Below are 18,160 nucleotides of genomic sequence, written 5' to 3' on the forward strand. Positions count from 1 at the left end.
CTCTACAAGAAATAAAGGTTTATTGTTTATCGTTTGCATCTATAAGGAAATAACATCTACTAGAAGCACTATATAGGCCTGCGGATGTAGTGTATTTACGACAATGCTTTAGATTATTATTAGACTTTAAAGTGTATAAGATGTTATGTTGTTGTTTTTTTAATCACTATGCTCAAAGTGTTGCTTTTAAAGAGAATATAATAATAATAATAAGAGCTTTTATATAGCGCTACTTTCATGCTTATAGCATGCTCAGAGTGCTATGGCCCAATCTCATTTGTGGACCAGTGGAGGGAGGGGGTATCTGTGAGAAGGTTTTCCGTTCTGCCTTTAGGCACTCAGTAGACACAACTCTGCTCGTCGGGTGTCGAACCTCGAGCCCCCTTCATAGGTAGCCAAGCCAAGCAAAGTTCAAGCGTTCTTAGCTTCTCAACCACGCTTCCCACAATTTACTGGTATTCATACGGTTTCCTTACCAGCCCAATTAGGTACCGGCTCACCAGGTATTTGCCCAAATGCCCATATAGCCAGTCCGCCCCTGATCTAGTGTCTATAGTGTCTATATCTAGGCTAAATCTAATGTAGGTAGTTCAAAAATAGTGACTTAGATCTAGATAATAATATTAATAATAATAATCTTTATTGTCCGTAAGGAAATGTCTTACAATTTGTGCATTACACCAAACAAAACATTATAACTAGATCTTCTGATGATAGTTAACACATAGCTGTGAAAAGTCTGCAAATTTAAACCACTTAGATCTAGATAGGATGTATATTTATAATAATCTAGTGTCTATGCTAAATTTAGTGAAGATAATACGCACACAGCTGTGAAACGCCATTGTAAAAGTTATTTGAAAAGTTCATGAATGTTACTGGATGCCACTGGATCTCTAACCAAAATATTTTAAGAAATGCTTATTTCAATTTTGTTTCCACAGATATTTGGAGGATGCTGTAATCAATCTTGACCCAGAGCAACCAATGACAGCAGAACATATTCCTAATGTACTAGGTGCTCTTGTGCAGCGGTTACAAGTGACTGATGCTCATGGAGGAGATGCAAAAAAGATCAGAGCTATTAGAATGATAGTTATGGCAGCCAAATCTTTACTTTCCTGATAAATCTTTGTTTGTTTTTTTTTTTTTGTGAACAATATTAGTTTTTTAACTGGTTCTTTGTTTACTGATATAATGCTTCAATAAAATTAAGTGTCATTTATGTTGAATTCAATTTATTGTATTAAATCCCAATTTTGTAAACAATGATAATTAGCTATTCTAAGTAGTTAACTGCAATATTAACAGAAAATAAACCATTTCAACAAGGAAAAAATGTCACTTCGTCTTGGATTTTTTTTTTCATCTGCTTACCACTGGTTTACTTTTTTTTTTTCATATTGAGTCAGAGCTTAATGGAGTTTCATTCTTCTTCTTCTTCTTCTTCTTCTAGCCAGCTTTATTGCTGCTGAGCTGTGAGCTCTTTTGCAGACTGTGCCAAGGAAAAAGAGTGTGCTGTTTTCTTCAGTTGTTCAGCACTGCCGTACAGGGTGTTGGTTATGTTGGGCTGTAGTGGAAGTAGGGTCTGCCTAAGGTGGATTAGGGAGGGGCATTCAAAGAGGATATGGTTTACGGTTTCAAAGGGGAGGGCGCAGTGTCTGCAAAGGGGTAGTTGTGTGGAGTTTATTTTGTTCAGGTGGTAATTTAATAGTGGTGTGTGTCCTGTTCTTAGTTGGAAGATTGTAGATTGTTCTTTGCGGGGTAGGAAGTTAATACTGTCCAGTTTGTTAGGCCTAGTCATTTCTCTGTACATGGCTCTGCCTGTGTTTCCTGATGCCCATTGGTTGAGCCACTCCTCTTTGTGATTGTTGACTAACATTGACCTTAGGGTGAGGTAGTTAACAGGTCTATCTGGTTGTTCCATGACAAAACAGTTCACATAACACAGTACACACACACACAAGCTGACCTGGACACCATGACATTTTGACACACTAGTACAGATCAGTTCACAACACACAACAGGAAACATATAATACACAACATTCACCCCCCGTTTAGTTTCTTTTCGCTCTACTTCTGAGATTATACGAGTGCTGTAAGGGCGTATCTCTGGCAGGTGAATTTTGTCCATTTTCAATCATGTTTTATTGAACAAGAATCCTGTGGATTAATTGTGCTTCTAACCTTAAGTATGGATCGTTTTCTAAGACCTGAAAGATTGGTGGTGGATCCTAATGATCCGGGCGCTCAAATGATCTGGAAGCACTGGCTTCACACATTTGAAAAATTCGCATTAAAACTAGCTGTATCAGAAGGTGAGAAGTTCGATCTACTATGTAACTTTATCTCACATGCTGTGTACGAATTGATATCTGACTGTACTGACTTTGAATCTGCTGTTAACACACTTAACGGACTCTATGTGAAACAAACCAATGAGGTTTATGCTCGCTATATCATATCCAATTGGAAACAGGAAACAGGACAGAGTGTTGACAGGTATATTCAAAAATTGAGATTGCTAGCTAAAGACTGCCATTTCAGAGCAGTCACTGCCCTCGAAAACCAGAACGAGGCCATCAGAGACGCATTCATTAGTGGCATGTCATCACCAGAGATTAGGCAGAGACTTTTGGAGTACTCATCTCTGGATCTCGCAAAGTCATTGGAAGTAGCTAGATCTTCGTTTTCTCTATCTCGTGCTGTAATGAAGATACAAGTAAACAACATTACCCTTGACGCCCTCATCGATACAGTTAGTTCGGACAGTTACATTTCTGCATCGGCTGTCAGAAAGTATAGATTCAAAACTTTTCATTCATCAAAACATATATCTATGGCCAACACGAACCTAACTGGTTATACTCGAGGCCATGTTAATGCTGACATTAAGAGTAAAGGCTCCACTTATAAAGACTTCAAGTTACACATACTTGACAACCTCTGTGAGGATGTTATTTTAGGCCATGACTTCCTCGAACAACATGAGAGTGTACAGATCACTTTTCAGGGGCCTAAACCAACAATGGTGTTAAATGGAATGAAAGCTGCTAATGTCGAACCCGCTCCTCTTTTCCAAAATATGCTTAAAGAGTGTCGACCTATCGCCACAAAATCCAGACGATATTCTGTAAACGACACTCTATTCATCAATTCAGAAGTTGAGAGACTCTTAAAAGATGGCATCATTGAGCCCTCGTCATCTCCATGGCGGGCTCAAGTCTTAATAACAACTAACGAACGACACAAACGAAGAATGGTAGTGGACTACAGCCAAACTGTTAATCGGTTCACACTTCGGGATGCTTATCCCTTACCTCGCATTGATGATATGGTCTCTCAAATAGCTAAATATGAAATATTTAGCACCCTTGATCTGCGCAACGCATACCATCAGATCCCCTAAGGAAGACTGATCGCCCCTATACTGCCTTTGAAGCTGGAGGGAAATTATACCAATTCTGTAGGATACCCTTTGGAGTAACTAACGGGGTAGCCTGTTTTCAACGGACAATCGACAAGATCATAGAACAAGAGTCACTGGAGGGTACATATGCTTATATTGATAACATCACCATTTGTGGTAAGGACAGAGAAGAGCATGATAAAAATCTGCATAAATTTCTTGGGGCTATAAAAAAATATGGACTAACTCTTAATGAGGAAAAGTGTGCATACGCATCCTCAAGAATAAGATTACTAGGTTATGAAGTCTCCCATAATGAGATGAAGCCAGACCCCGACAGACTACTGCCCTTGCGTCAACTTCTTCCACCCGAGAAACTAAATGCACAAAGGCGAGCTGTTGGTCTATTCTCCTACTATGCCAACTGGATAGGACATTTCTCAGATAAGATCCATCCTTTGGTACACAACAGAACTTACCCACTCCCTGAGAGAGTCAAAGATACATTTCAAGCGTTAAAAAAAGAACTAGAAATGGCTGTTGTCACTAATGTAGACCACAAAACGCCGCTGGAGGTTGAAACAGATGCATCAGATATCGCTATATCCGCTACATTATCCCAGAACAAAAGACCAGTTGCCTTCTTCTCCAGAACACTATCTCTTAGCGAGAGACGTCAATCCTCCGCAGAGAAAGAAGCAATGGCTATCGTGGAATCAATCAAGAAATGGAGACATTTTCTATTAGGGTCGCATTTCAAACTCACCACGAATCAAAGGTCCGTATCCTTCATGCTTAACTCTCGCCATCACGGTAAAATAAAAAACGACAAAATTCAGAGGTGGAGAATAGAACTATCAATGTACAGTTTTAATGTGTGTTACCGGCCGGGGGCTGACAACATGGCTGCCGATGCTCTTTCTCGTGGATTCTGTGCAAGTACAACCACCCCTAGGTCTTTGAAAGAACTTCACAACACTCTTTGTCATCCTGGCATAGTGCGAATGCTCCATTTCGTCCGGTCAAAGAACCTTCCGTATGCAGTTGAAGAAATAAGAACTGTAGTAAAAAATTGCCCCATCTGTGCAGAGATAAAACCTCATTTTTATCAACCATCTGCCGGCAGCTTAGTAAAAGCCACATCACCATTTGAGAGACTTAGTGTTGACTTTAAGGGACCACTCCCTTCTACCACTAAAAATAAATATTTATTGACAATTATTGATGAGTACTCAAGGTTTCCTTTTGCATATGCATGTCCTGACATGTCTACTCAAACAGTAATTAGATGCTTCACAAACCTATTCAGCATTTTCGGCACGCCCTCGTATTTACATTCCGACCGGGGATCAGCCTTCATGTCTGAAGAGCTACGATCTTTCCTCAGAAGTAAAGGCATAGTAACAAGCAGAACCACAGCATACAATGCCAAAGGAAACGGGCAAGTTGAAAAACTGAACTCGACTCTCTGGAAGTCAATTCTTCTTGTCGTCAGGTCAAGAGGACTACCTAATACACAATGGGAGCTAGCCCTAAACGACGCTCTCCATTCAATTAGATCTCTACTGTGCACTGCTACAAACATAACGCCTCACGAAAGACTTTTCCTATAAAAGAAGGTCCGCCTGTGGTGTCTCTCTGCCGACCTGTTCCAGGGCCTGTCCTGATGAGAAGACATGCGAGGCAAAGCAAAAATGATCCGCTGGTAGATGAAGTGGAGCTTATTGAAGCTAACCAGAACTATGCCCACATACGTCTTCCAAATGGACAGGAAGAAACTGTATCACTACACCATTTGGCTCCGAGAGGCGACTCATCTTCAGAGACCGTAGTACATGAGTTCGCTCCAAGAGACTTTGAAACATCTTCTGAGGTCTTTCAACATCAACTGACTCCTGGTAACACTGTGACTTCTCCGGGTGTCTCCCAACACTCAATGGCTTCTAGGGGTGACATAGAGACATCTGTAGAGAACATGGTTCCACCTGCTTTAAGAGCAGAAGAAAACATGATTGAAAATGGACAAAATTCACCTGCCAGAGATACGCCCTTACAGCACTCGTATAATCTCAGAAGTAGAGCGAAAAGAAACTAAACGGGGGGTGAATGTTGTGTATTTATGTTTCCTGTTGTGTGTTGTGAACTGATCTGTTCTAGTGTGTCAAAATGTCATGGTGTCCAGGTCAGCTTGTGTGTGTGTGTGTGTACTGTGTTATGTGAACTGTTTTGTCATTCTTGTTCAATAAAGCCTAGCTTCAAGACATGTCTTCCTGTAGTGTTTTATTAGGTCACTACAATGTGTTTTGATGGTTGGTTGTTTGTAGTTTAGTCCGGGTGTAATGTTTGAAAACCTGGTAATTTTTTCTCTGTTATTGGGTAGGTGGTGTTTTAGGGCTAGTTCGTCAGTAAGTTGGATCAGAGTCCGTTGCTTTTTTTGGTTGTTTTTCCTATTTCTCTGTGTTAGTAATTTATTTTTTCATATTGAGTCAGAGCTTAATGGAGTTTCATGAATAAAGGATGTTATTCCCTACAGTGCTTTATTTGAGCCATTAATTTACATTTCCTCTAAAAAGATTTTCTTTCCAACTTCCTATTATAGACAGCATGTTTGTAGAATTGAAGTCTAGTTTCACTATGTCGTGTTAATAAGCAGTTGTTTGTATACTATTAGGCAAATAAGTGTAAAGCATCATTTTGTCCAGTAAACAAATGGTACATTTTGTAGTGAGAGGTAATATTTTAAAAGTTAAAATAGTATCTAATAATAAAAATCTTTATTACCCATAAGGAAATGTGTGCGTTACACCAAACTAAAGATTATAACTATAGAAAACCAAAATACAGATTCGCACCAGACTCACTCATAATTTACATGTGAAAAGTTTATATGAGATAATTGAATTTTAGTTAAGGGGAGGATTCACCGTTTTTATTTTTTGTCCGATTTACTAAATTTTTTCACTACCATTCTCATCTGAAATGCTAGAATCCTATTTGTATCAACAGTATAATTAGTTGTAAAATGAATTACCATTTGTCGAATAAACACATTTCCTTTAAGTAATAATTATTCCGACCAATCAGAGAGCTCTTTGCAAAAGATTATGGTAGCTTTACCATAAACAGTTCCGGCGCATGCTTTTGTTTACATCGCTAGTCTAGTGTTTATTTCTTCAATATTATGGATATAATGATAAAGTAATAAAAGAAGGAAGAAGTCAATAAAAGCGTAAATTTAGAGGGAATAAATATACTGGAAGATGAAAACAATCTAGACTTATTGGCGATGCTAATACTAGTACTAGATCTCTAGTACCCGTGGGGAGGACACATAGCTCATTAGCTGAGACTACTACTAGATCTAGAATAATCTAGGTCTAATGAAGGAGACTATCGTGAAACTGATGTTATTGATGTATGTTTCTTTATCTAGATCTAGTTCAAAACTAAAATATAGTGTATCTATAACTAAGGAGAGTAGACCTACTAAAGTTCTAATCTAAAAGGATATCTATTTGTTGACATTCAAGCCCTTATTTCCTCGATACAACTATTACACATATCACGTACTTATGCTAATCTATATTGTTACGTATTTCTGAATCTTCTGGCTAGATGTATTAGTTGGCACACAAATAAAAACACTGTAAAGAACTTGACGACTAAACTTTCAGTTTCATATAACTTTAATGACTATTAACTCTAACAATTTGTTACTGTAACATGTAGCGTAGAAGACCGTACAATATCTGTCATTTTACAGTTAGCTATACTTCGTTGCACTGCATCTCTTCACTTCTTTGCAATTCCTCTCTTCTCAGTTTGCATCGAGCCGTATTCCACAGAACAGACCAACGACACACTTCCCAGTGTCGCTCCAGGTCTCCCAAAGCTGAACCAAGTCGTACTCAAGTCTACCAAATCAGAGCCGCACACGTCTTACATCGACTGTAACGGCTCAAGTCCACTGTAGTTCGCTGTATAGACTTTAACGACAGTAGTCCACTCCAGTTAACTCTACCGTAGTTAACTTGCATCGAGTCGTACACATTTCTCTTTCACAGAGCCGCACACGTCTTACATAGTCTGTATCGACTGTAACGGCTCACTCACGACTCCATACGACTGACTTTCACATTAACTTTTTGGCTTATATAGAGTCCCTAATCGCATCTCCAAAGTTGCACAAACACTCATAGTATCCTCTGGAATAACATGTCTGGAAACGTCACATCCTGTCTTTATTTATACATGTAGATTCCAGAAAACACTCGCTGCAGTGTCATTAAGTCGGGGTCACACGTAGTGACCTTTATCTGTCACTGTTCATTAGTAACTGTCCCCCTACTTAGATCTGTTCGTCCCCTGGAACAACACGTGTGGACACGTCACATCCTGTCTTTGTTTGTACATGTAGATTCCAGGGAACACTAGCTGCTGTGTCATCTCGCCGAGGTCATACGTTGACCTCTACCTATCACTGTTCATTTGTAACAATATTATAAAGTAGAATGTGAGGTGTATGTATGTATGTTACTTATAGACAACAAAACCGCTTGACCAATCTTGATACAACTAGGCAGGAATGTTCCTTGGGTACTAACCTAGACCGTAGTGTATGTATTGTAGCCCTAAAACAAACTTAAGACCCTCAAAAAAAAAAAAAAAAAAAAGTTGTCCGACTCTATTACAGCTATAGTATTTTATGAATCTAGGCCATGGTTAACAATGTTGACATGAGAAAAGATCGAAAGGATTTAGACCTAGATCTAATTTTGCGCAGATAGTTTTTTACTTTGACACATGAAAATACAAAAGAAGATCCATTGATTTTATTATATAATATTTATTATTTATTTATTTAGATATTTATTATATAATAAAATTAACCTTCAATTTTGTGTTTTTAAAGCATTATTTACATAAATTAGTTCCTGATATCTGTGACTACAGATTTCCTGGCGAACATTCTTTCATTAGACATTACCAAATGGTTACACATTAACACATCTCTCTACTGAGTCTATTCCTAGGCCTAGGTCTAAAACTCTTATTGAACTCTAAGATGATAAAACTTCTTTTCACAAAGATAGTTTTATGCTTTAACACATAAACATACTAATTATTGTCCAGTCATTTCATATTTTAATCAAATTAACATTCAAATTTGTTTTTCTAAAGCATTTTTAATACATTCGTTCGCTAATGCTGCGTAGCCGTGTTGAGATAGGCCTAATATTCATTCATGAAAAAAAGGTCACGCATGCGCAACACAGAATGAACTGTATAAAAGCCAATTTTTAACTCTAGATTAGTGTAGATTTAGATCTATGTCTAACTCAAGATCTACTTTATACTTTAACACATGAACATACAAAATTAAGTCTATTCATCTCAAATTTTAATCAAATATATGTAGGCCTACAAGCAAATGTTTTAATTTGAAAAAAATGGATTCAAGTAGATTAGCTATTTTGATTTGATAGCTTCATTCACACTATTTTTACATTGACACATTCGCTTTACTTATTACATTATTATTTCGTTTAGTTGTTTAGAAAACACTCTCAGTGACTATATCGACAGTAATGCGCAAATAAAGACCCGCGGGTCGCGGGTAACATATGTCTAGTCAATCATAAAAATAAAATCAGGATGAAAACCATGTGTAAACTAGATCTAAATATCCCCAGGCTATTCAGTAACTGAAAGAAAGTAAGGCTTGTCAAGTAAGATAGTTTTTCATTGCAGCCATTCTTCAGATGAGTTTTTATTTGAAACTTCTCCCTATGAATATATAAATATGAGCTTTCAACTAACTAGCTATATGTATAGTGTAGTTATCAACAGAGATACAGTCCCTATCCCAATCCCTAGCCCATATGAATATTGCAGCCCAACCCAACTGAAAGTACTGCTAATGAAAGCATGTTGTCAGCAGCTAATAAAATGAAAAAAAAAAAACATGAACAGATAACCGCATCATGTGATGGTATATGGCAGAGAAGAGGCTTTATAAGCAAAAATGGAATAGCAACTATTCTGTCATTCCTCATAAAGCCAGTAAAGTTTTACATTTTGAGGTTATGTCTAACTAATTATTGTGATGTTTGTACCAAACCTTAAAAAAATATTTTCATCAGAAATCTTCCTTGAAAGGGGTTTCATTGTTGGACACTATTGTAAATAGAGATGTCACTCGTTGAACAAAAAGCAGATAAAGGCCGGGGGGGGGGGAAACAAAACATAGAAAAATACACAAAGTAACAGTAAAAAGGCAGGATAAAAGAATGCAAGTGGAATAAAAGGCCATGGCAGATGATTCACATCTCTGGGGGGCTTTTAAGTTAGTATTCATTAAAAAAAAAATTTCCCTTTATATTTCATTTTTCTCCATTTTAATTTTTTTGACAAATTTCTTGACATGGATTCAAATTATTTCAAAAGTTGTTTATATATCTTTATGAAAATTGGCACATATCAAGAATAGTATGTTTTGAACACACCCTACTACTTTGGCTTTAATTAAATGAAAAGTTTTAAAATTATGGTCATTTGTAAAATGTTATTTTGAGGTTTCTGCTTACAAAAAAACCTCCATAAACAAAAAAAATATTTTCAAAGGGTAATACACTTCAGAATATAATAATTTTAGTAGGGCATGTTGATAATATATGTATAAACATATTTGCAAAGTTTCAGCTCAAAATCTTTTATACTTTTTGAGAAATTTGTTCCCAAATGTTTGTTACTATTTATAGTAACACGCAGTGGTGACGTCATACTAAATGTCAAAATTGACATTTGACTTTTTTTTTTATTCGTTTTATGTGTTTATCAAACTATTTGGAAACTTTCATGGCTGTAGTACCATTCTAAGACATACTTTTGTTTTAAGGTGAAACCTCCCCTTAATGATTTGATTGCCAGGGGAACAAAAGAGTGTTTGTGTCTGTTTGTCTTTGTTATATGTGTCTCTTTGTGATGGTAAAATCACAAAATTCTGACCCAAAGGGTGATTTTTTTTAGCGGCCCCCGAAAGTGGTAAAGACGTTTTTTGTGTGTCATGTCTGTCCGTCCGTCCTGTTTAGATCTCAGAAACTAGAAGAGAAAAATGAAAATCGGACATCATGATATTTTAGAGCATTTAAAGTTCTGATGCAACGGCTACTTTTTTCTTTTCTGAAAGTGGACCATCTAATTTTAAAAATAATCTATGCAAGCAGATTTTCAAAAAAATACACCACTTTTCAATGAAAATCTTCAGGTGAGGTTAGTCTTTTAAAAAGGTCACAGACTTCATTAATAAATCAAGCTTCATTCATAGATTCGCGCATTGGTACAAAAATTGCTTCTAAGGTCACAATGGAAAAAGTATCATTGGATCATTAAAAAATAGATTTATCATTTATTAACTAACTCATGGAACTGTTGTTTTTTAAAAAGAATTTTGACACGAACTTCGTTTTAGTTATAAGTTTACAAAATAACGAACTACTTTTATAGCGCGCAGTTTTGACATATCCTCATTATAGGGGCCTTATACACTTGACAGTCTAAATAAGACTAAAGTCATACGAGTTCTAGTCTAGATATAGACTAGTAGATTCTATCTATATCTATTTCAGATCTAGATGTAGACTTAGATCTAGATGGAGACTTAGATTTAATTCTTGATCTAGAGTTCTAGACTTACATCTAGTTCTAAATATAGACTTACAGTTACTACATCTAGACCTTGAATCTATATTTCGATCTAGAACTAGGTCTAGATCTAGCTAGATTTAGGTCTAGTGTGTATGACAACGGAGATATTAATTTTAAATGCGAGGACCGCACGCCCTAGTGACGCCACTGCTCTGTACGTTAACAAAACCAGTGATAGGTTTTCATATTTGTAAGAACCAGAAGTATGCAGAATTGGCTGATCAAATAAACAAATTAATGAAAAATTACCATAGTCATTCAATAAAATGCTAGAGCAAGGATGGTGCTTCTAATATGAGTGGACAGCCAATAAAGAAAGTTCTTTGAGAGTGTAAAAATTAGGCTTCTGGAGTAACTCGATCTTGGAATGTTAAAAGACAATTAGATGAGCCTATTGCTGACTTCAGTGAAGAGACCATTCAAGATGCAGAGACATTCGAAGTCAAAATTTTACCGAACTATCGATGTCATTGTGTCTCGATTACATGACAGATTTTATGGGCATAAAAAATTTTCAGCATGTTTCGTTCGTTAGTGCTCAGTTTCACTTCAAGTGCAAACGACAATGAGGTATATGATGCCGCCATGCTTCTAGTGTCATTTTACCCTGATGGTATTGCCAAAGAATACTGATCAGAAATGTAATCCTTCAAAGAAGCATACAAAAAATACATTAAGTCTGTGTTCAATACGAGATTTGGCTTTTTTTTTTTTTTCATCATAGAAAACTATATTTTATTAAGTTTTGTAATAATTGTCACATCATTCATTTACTTCATTCACGTATTTTCTGACAGATTATTCAGTAGAGTGGTCATCCTCGAAGTTGCAATTGATAAAAAAATACAGAGCAAGTTGGCTTCACTTCCACTGAGCGTGAAAGAGACAAAAGTTTAGAAATAGATGCACTGATTTTGGACTTGCTAATCAGAAGGCCCAAAAATTATTTTTTTTTATTAAATGAGCATGAGATCTATCATATGCTCTTAAATGTGCAATTCTTGTGTATATAATATATATATATATACACACACACACATATATATATATATACATAACGAATCTCACTGTCCAGGCTCTCTGCAAACTGCACAACAGGACACTACCAACTAAAGAACTTGACAACTCAAGGCTCCAAATAACGTAATAGTTTAATGTCCATTTTATTGAATTGAGTTTGAAAGTATTCAACTGAAGACAATTATTCAGTACCGGTACTGAGTTGCTTCATTATGTCTTGTGGTGTGTTGGATAGATTTGCAGGTACATTCGAATCCGCGTATGCCAGATGGTTAATCGTGGAGATCAAACAAGCTCTACAAAATATGTCTGACATAATAATTGATTATTGTATATATATCAAATAACTCGTACATTTCAAAATAAAAGTACATACAACTTTATAAAATTGAAATACCCATTTAATAATGGCGACCAGCATTTATTCTTATGCTCTCTGACGTCCTCCATCTTAACATCATCACATTCATGCATGTATTCGACCCAAGCTGCACATCACATTCATGCATTCAACCCAAGCTGCACATCACATTCATGCATGTATCGACCCAAGCTGCACATCACATTCATGCATGTAATGGACCCAAGCTGCACAATTTAATTTTGCCAAAGGAAATGTACACAGATGTGAAAGTCATAATACACTCAACACAACTATTACAATATTTTTTAGAGTTAACAAATTGTGTCCAGTCTAGAGATTTCTATGGCCTTAAACGCAATACATGTCTAGAAGCATTTAAGGAAAAGCGACTCCAAAGAAACCATGGCCAGCAGCATTAAAACATTTGTAGGAGCATAACAATGCCCTTACAGGAATAGAACCAGAGCAAGATCCCAGTTTCAGGTCCTGTGAATCAATAGAAAAATACAATTAGTTATACTTAGTAACTCCCTTTATATTTACTCTAGCTAACTAACATTAGCATATGTATGACTCCTTATATCTCGGAAGACAATGGATGCGCCCAGGTGAGTCAGTGGCTTTGGTTTCGTCTTGAGACAGGGCAGCATATAGTAGCTAAATAATTGATCACTCTGAGCTGTACATGTATAGGGTTACATTACAGTTTACAAATGATTGACAATTACTTATGTGACTATCAAAGTAGTATCAGGCATTTAAATAACTATAATTGTAGAATGTCCATACAATTTTAATTTTAAAAAATTGACTTAAGTATGAATTATGTACCATAGCGAGATTTCTGGCACAAGAGTATTATTAAAAGAGTGCAACATTGTCAAGGAATTTGTTTATAATGAAATAAAGTTAATTTCAGGTGCCATAAGTTGAAGACATTACTGTCGAAGCAGAACTTAAGGTGGGCGTCTTTATGTAAGCGATGTTTCATCAGTATTAGGACAAAAAGATGTCTGTGCTGCTAATGTGGACAGATTAGAGGTTATGATTACTGTTCAACAATTGCGCTGAGTTGGGAAGAAAGTATGCAAAAGCTGTTTTCAGCGAGTTTAAAGGAAGGCAGCATTAGAAAGCGACACTGGAAGACCAGCTCAGAGCGTAGTCTACGTTTTCCGCGAGTATAAAGGCAGATAGACCTTACCATCAGAGAAGTGCCCACTGGAAGACCAGCTCAGAGCTTATGTCTTCCGCGAGTTTAAAGAAATACAGCATTAAAAAGGCGCTCACTGGAAGACTAGCTCCGACATGAGTTAAATAGGCGTAAAGTAGAACTTCGTCTGACATAAGAAACATGTAGGTCACATCAGGTCTACGCGGGAATTACAATAATATTTCTTAATCTTCAGACTCAAGGACAATGAAATTACTATTGACACTTTTTGATCAAACACATAAAAATAATGTTGAAAATATCCGACTTTTATGTTTCTGCTGTGAACAACGTGTAATCTCACCTTTTTGGCATCAATGAATCGGACACATTCCAACCAAGTGTTTAGAAATGCATGGCTACAAACAGCACATTTGCTGGACTGAGTTAACATATAACGAACATCTGGATAGTATCTTAGAGCTTTACGTAAAGGCGATAATCTGAAATTGATTTTAAAAAATTAGTGGTAAATTTCAACACAAACATTGGAAACCTTTTAATACAATCGTAGGCCTATTTTATAATTATCGAACAAAAAATTCTATTGTGGAACACAAATGAATTCAGTGCAACAAAACAACCGTGAAACAATTGAAAAACTAAATTAAAATTTTTAAAAATTCTGAGTAATATATAACTGAAAGAAACACATTTAGAATTATCTATAGATAATTATCTTCTTCCCACAACAGTTTAAACGAGAAGAAGTAAAGGAAAGATCACGCTCTTATTTCTTCGGATAGTCACCCCACAAAAACACAAGAGTAGTGTTCACACTACAGATGGCTGCCAGTGCGCTGGACTGTCGTTTAAATTTATCAAACCCTGCCCGCTCCCATCCCCCTTTGTCCTGAGGAAGGTTTGGACTAGGAAGTAAACTATCTTCAACTCTGAAGGAATAACCGAAACATTGTAAAACATTTTACAAACCAACATTTTACAAACACTAAATAGCAGCGCCGGACTTAACCACTGCGACTAAGAAGTCATGGAGAGAGATTAAGTAATCTACTATGTATATATATTATATATATGTAAATAGCAGCGCCGAACTTAACCGTTGTGGGGCCCTATGTGAAGCGGATTTCGCGGGGCCAAGTTTGGTTAGGGAAGCGGATAATAAGTGAAATTTAAGAGTTTGTATTAGAAAATAAATTCGTCTATGCATTTTATTCATTCTTTACTACGTACAGAATTACTTTACGAGCCATGCATGTAGCAAAGTCATACAGTAGGCTATATGATAATAATTCTGTTTCCTACATAGATCACGCTTAATAGCAAGAATTACCAAATGTTTCAATTCATCTTTGAGAACTGTTGACCTCAGGTAATTCTTCATTAGTTTGAGGCGCGAGAAGCTTCTTTCGCCAGATTACACAATTACGACTGATGCATCGTTAAAGCCTCCGCGCGGTGTTGATTCTTGACAATATGTCTAGTGTGGATCTGACTGGAAGTAACGCTGAACTCAACTAATTCAGTAACACCGGCGAAAGGCCGAAACAATCAAATATGTAGTCGACGCTGATGTTGTTCTATAAAGATATTTAATAATCAAGAAGGGAATCGTCCGATGTCAGCTATGTCCGTAAATCCGTATATCTATTGTACTCAAGTCTACTACTCTACAAGAAGCATCTTCCTTTTTGCGTCGCTTAGAGCGTTCTTGTTTTTTAACCAACTTTACGTCATCGTCGCTAAGTAAAACTTTACCCTATTCCCGAAACAAATAACTAATTCCTAATCATGTCATAACAACTCCTCCCCCTCCCGCTAAAAAAAATTGCCTGTCAATTTTTTAATCTACTGTCTTAGTCTTACAATGTGCAAGGGCCAAAATGTAGGGAAACATAAAAGACAACACAACTTGAGTCTTGATTGCGATTTCAACTTCTCTTTCTGTGTCCACAATCAAGAACACATATTTCCCTCACGTGTCACTAACTGATACTGTCCAATGTGATGTGCCATAGGTGACCGCAGATATAGTTCGTTTGCGCTGACACTCTAGGTGTGTCTATCTATACTTCATCACATCACGTTCCAGAGGTTATACCGCTTTCCCTCACACGTCAGGACAGACAATTTACCTAATATGACAAATCGACATTTATCAATACTCGTTCTCCCACTATACACCTAACGTTCTTTCGGGCATTTACAAGTGTATTTTATTTCCTCTCTCCACTTACTTGTCCCCACACGACCTAACTCTTGACTGATGTATGATCATGATCAAATACAAAGAATAAATTATAAAACTTACTTTTTCGTGATGTAACTACATCGTCGCCTTATAAATGCCCTTTCTATTCATACAAACATACATACAATTCATACATACTACCCGAAATCAATAACCAACATGAGCTAATCTAAATAATAACGCAATAGCATATATATTATAACATAAATATCCTATTCAAAGATACCTTAACCCAACCTAATATCGTCTAATTATGACTACTAGTTAAGTCAATTAATTAAGAATAAACAATTGAAATAAAATCCAACTTATTTACACACTACGATCTCATAGTGCTATGTTTCACAAACTATCTACACGACCCATACATTTGTTCTCTCCACCTGGAGTTAACATCTCTTCTTACACCACTATAGCCCGCTTGTGGCCTTCTACCTCTGTATGACTTGCGATTACCGCTACCACAGTCATCTCTTCTACCATCACTGTCGGATACAGACCTGTGCCTCCTATCCGAACTCGCAATCTTCTGTTTAGACTGTTCTGCCATACTCCAACAGTCTTTAGCGATGTGCCCATGTTTATGGCAGTTAAAACAAATTATGTCCTTTCTAGGTTTGTTTCGCTTCATGTTGCCATACCTGCTTTTCCAACTTCTAACCTGTTTGTCAGAAGCGGCTCTGACACCTGCTACATTTCCAAGTAAAACATCTCTAGATAACCTTGGCATGGCTACCCCTTCGCAATACCCTGTGTATAATGGAGATCGAAGGAACACTTTGCATGCTTCGAATCTCTTAACTGCGCCGTCTGCCAACCTGACTGATTTGGTATAGCCTAAATAATCCTTAGATTTCACTAATCCCCCTCGAACCGCGAGTGTACTGCTAGCTGTGTCCTGGATCACATTTACCTGTTTATTATTTATCATGCCTGGATATAGTTTAAATCTATCTTCCCCACAATCAACGTAATTAATTTCTTCATCTGGTTCACTATGTCCACTATCACGATCCCTGTCTTGGATGCTCCTTACAAAATTAACCCTATCTGGTGGCCGATTATCCCTCTCTTGTCTACGATTATCACTAGTGCCACTATTATCCTGTGTATTCCCATTGCCAGTTCCATTCCCTCTGTTTCCTACACTGGTATGCCATGTGTCCCTTTTCCTGACAGTTAAAACATGTAACATCCCTAAGGTTTCTATCACCCGCTTTAGGTCTATCTATTCTCCTATCATAACTTTCCCTGCCATTGTTTTCATTTTCCCAGGATCTATCCCTTACTTACTTACTTAGACTTAGGTCCTCCCGCGCCGTTCGGCGCATTGGGCGGCAAGCTGTCTCCATAATGATCTGTCACTGGCAATGTCTGGAGCCTCCTCCCATCTGGTGTCCACTGTTCTGAGGTCCTCCATGAAGGTGTGTCGCCAGGTAATACGAGGACGTCCCTGTTTGCGCTTTCCTCGTTTTGGCTTCCAGGTTATCGCAACTCTTGGTGTGCGTAATTCATTTTGACGTAGAACATGTCCCGCAAACCTCATGCGACGCTCAGTCACAACCTCACTAAGTGTTCGACTCCCAGTTCGGCATAGGATTTCCTTGTTTGAGATCCGGTCTGTGTAACTGACTCCCAAAATCCGTCTCAGCCATCTCTGTTGAGCCACATTTAGTCTTTTCTCAATTTTGACAGATGACTTCCACGTCTCACATGCATATGTAGCAGTTGGAATGACGATTGTGTTGAGAAGGTGTATTTTTGTCTCGAGTCCAATGGCTTGGCTAGTCCAAATAGGCTGCAGCCTTTGGAAAATGCTCCCTGCCTTTCCTATTCGACATGCTACATCATGGTAAGCATCTCCATCATTTGTTATGATGCTGCCAAGGCCAAGATCTATCCCTTATGCCACCATAACTATCCCGACCATTGTTCCCACGTTCCCTGGACCTATCATTTCTTCTACCATAATCCCTATCACTAACATCATTTCTCTTTACCTTTACATAATTTACCAGGTCATTAACTTTTTTGTGGTCGCTAACTGAAAGTGGGTTGTTTGGGTAAGCATTCTCAAAGATCCTAATGATTTCTACCAAGTCTTCAATTACCTTAGGGTTTCTTTCTTTTACAAAGGACTGTAGCTGAGGGTCGCACTTATTGATGAAATTGTCAATCAGAATAAAGTTCCTCAACCCCTCGTAGGTGTTCTCAACATTCTCGAATCCGAGCCAT

At 37.3% G+C, this 18,160-nt stretch overlaps 2 protein-coding genes and 1 long non-coding RNA gene across 9 annotated transcripts in view; 2 read left to right on the forward strand and 1 right to left on the reverse strand.

Annotated features, from left to right (window-relative positions):
• Positions 1-1,344, forward strand: part of LOC106070295 (enhancer of mRNA-decapping protein 4-like) — a 65,702-nt gene extending 64,358 nt beyond the window's left edge. For all 7 annotated transcript variants that reach the window (XM_056036706.1, XM_013230165.2, XM_056036710.1 and 4 more), the window contains exon 30: positions 945-1,344. In XM_056036706.1, coding sequence (XP_055892681.1) covers positions 945-1,125 — 181 coding nt within the window. In that variant the 3' untranslated portion in view covers positions 1,126-1,344. The remainder of the gene's footprint in view (positions 1-944) is intronic.
• Positions 1,345-5,727: 4,383 nt separating this feature from the next.
• On the forward strand, positions 5,728-12,635 carry LOC129927452 (uncharacterized). The gene is made up of 2 exons (XR_008779062.1): positions 5,728-6,143; positions 11,917-12,635. It is a non-coding gene; the product is annotated as an uncharacterized LOC129927452 (long non-coding RNA).
• Positions 12,253-18,160, reverse strand: part of LOC106069783 (leucine-rich repeat-containing protein 69-like) — a 29,138-nt gene continuing 23,230 nt past the window's right edge. Inside the window, exons 8-9 of the mRNA XM_013229525.2 lie at positions 14,018-14,156; positions 12,253-12,989 (exon numbers count right to left, since the gene is read on the reverse strand). Coding sequence (XP_013084979.1) covers positions 12,879-12,989; positions 14,018-14,156 — 250 coding nt within the window. The 3' untranslated portion in view covers positions 12,253-12,878. The remainder of the gene's footprint in view (positions 12,990-14,017; positions 14,157-18,160) is intronic.

This window comes from Biomphalaria glabrata, chromosome 7 (assembly GCF_947242115.1).
Source record: "Biomphalaria glabrata chromosome 7, xgBioGlab47.1, whole genome shotgun sequence".
Lineage (NCBI taxonomy): Eukaryota > Metazoa > Mollusca > Gastropoda > Planorbidae > Biomphalaria > Biomphalaria glabrata.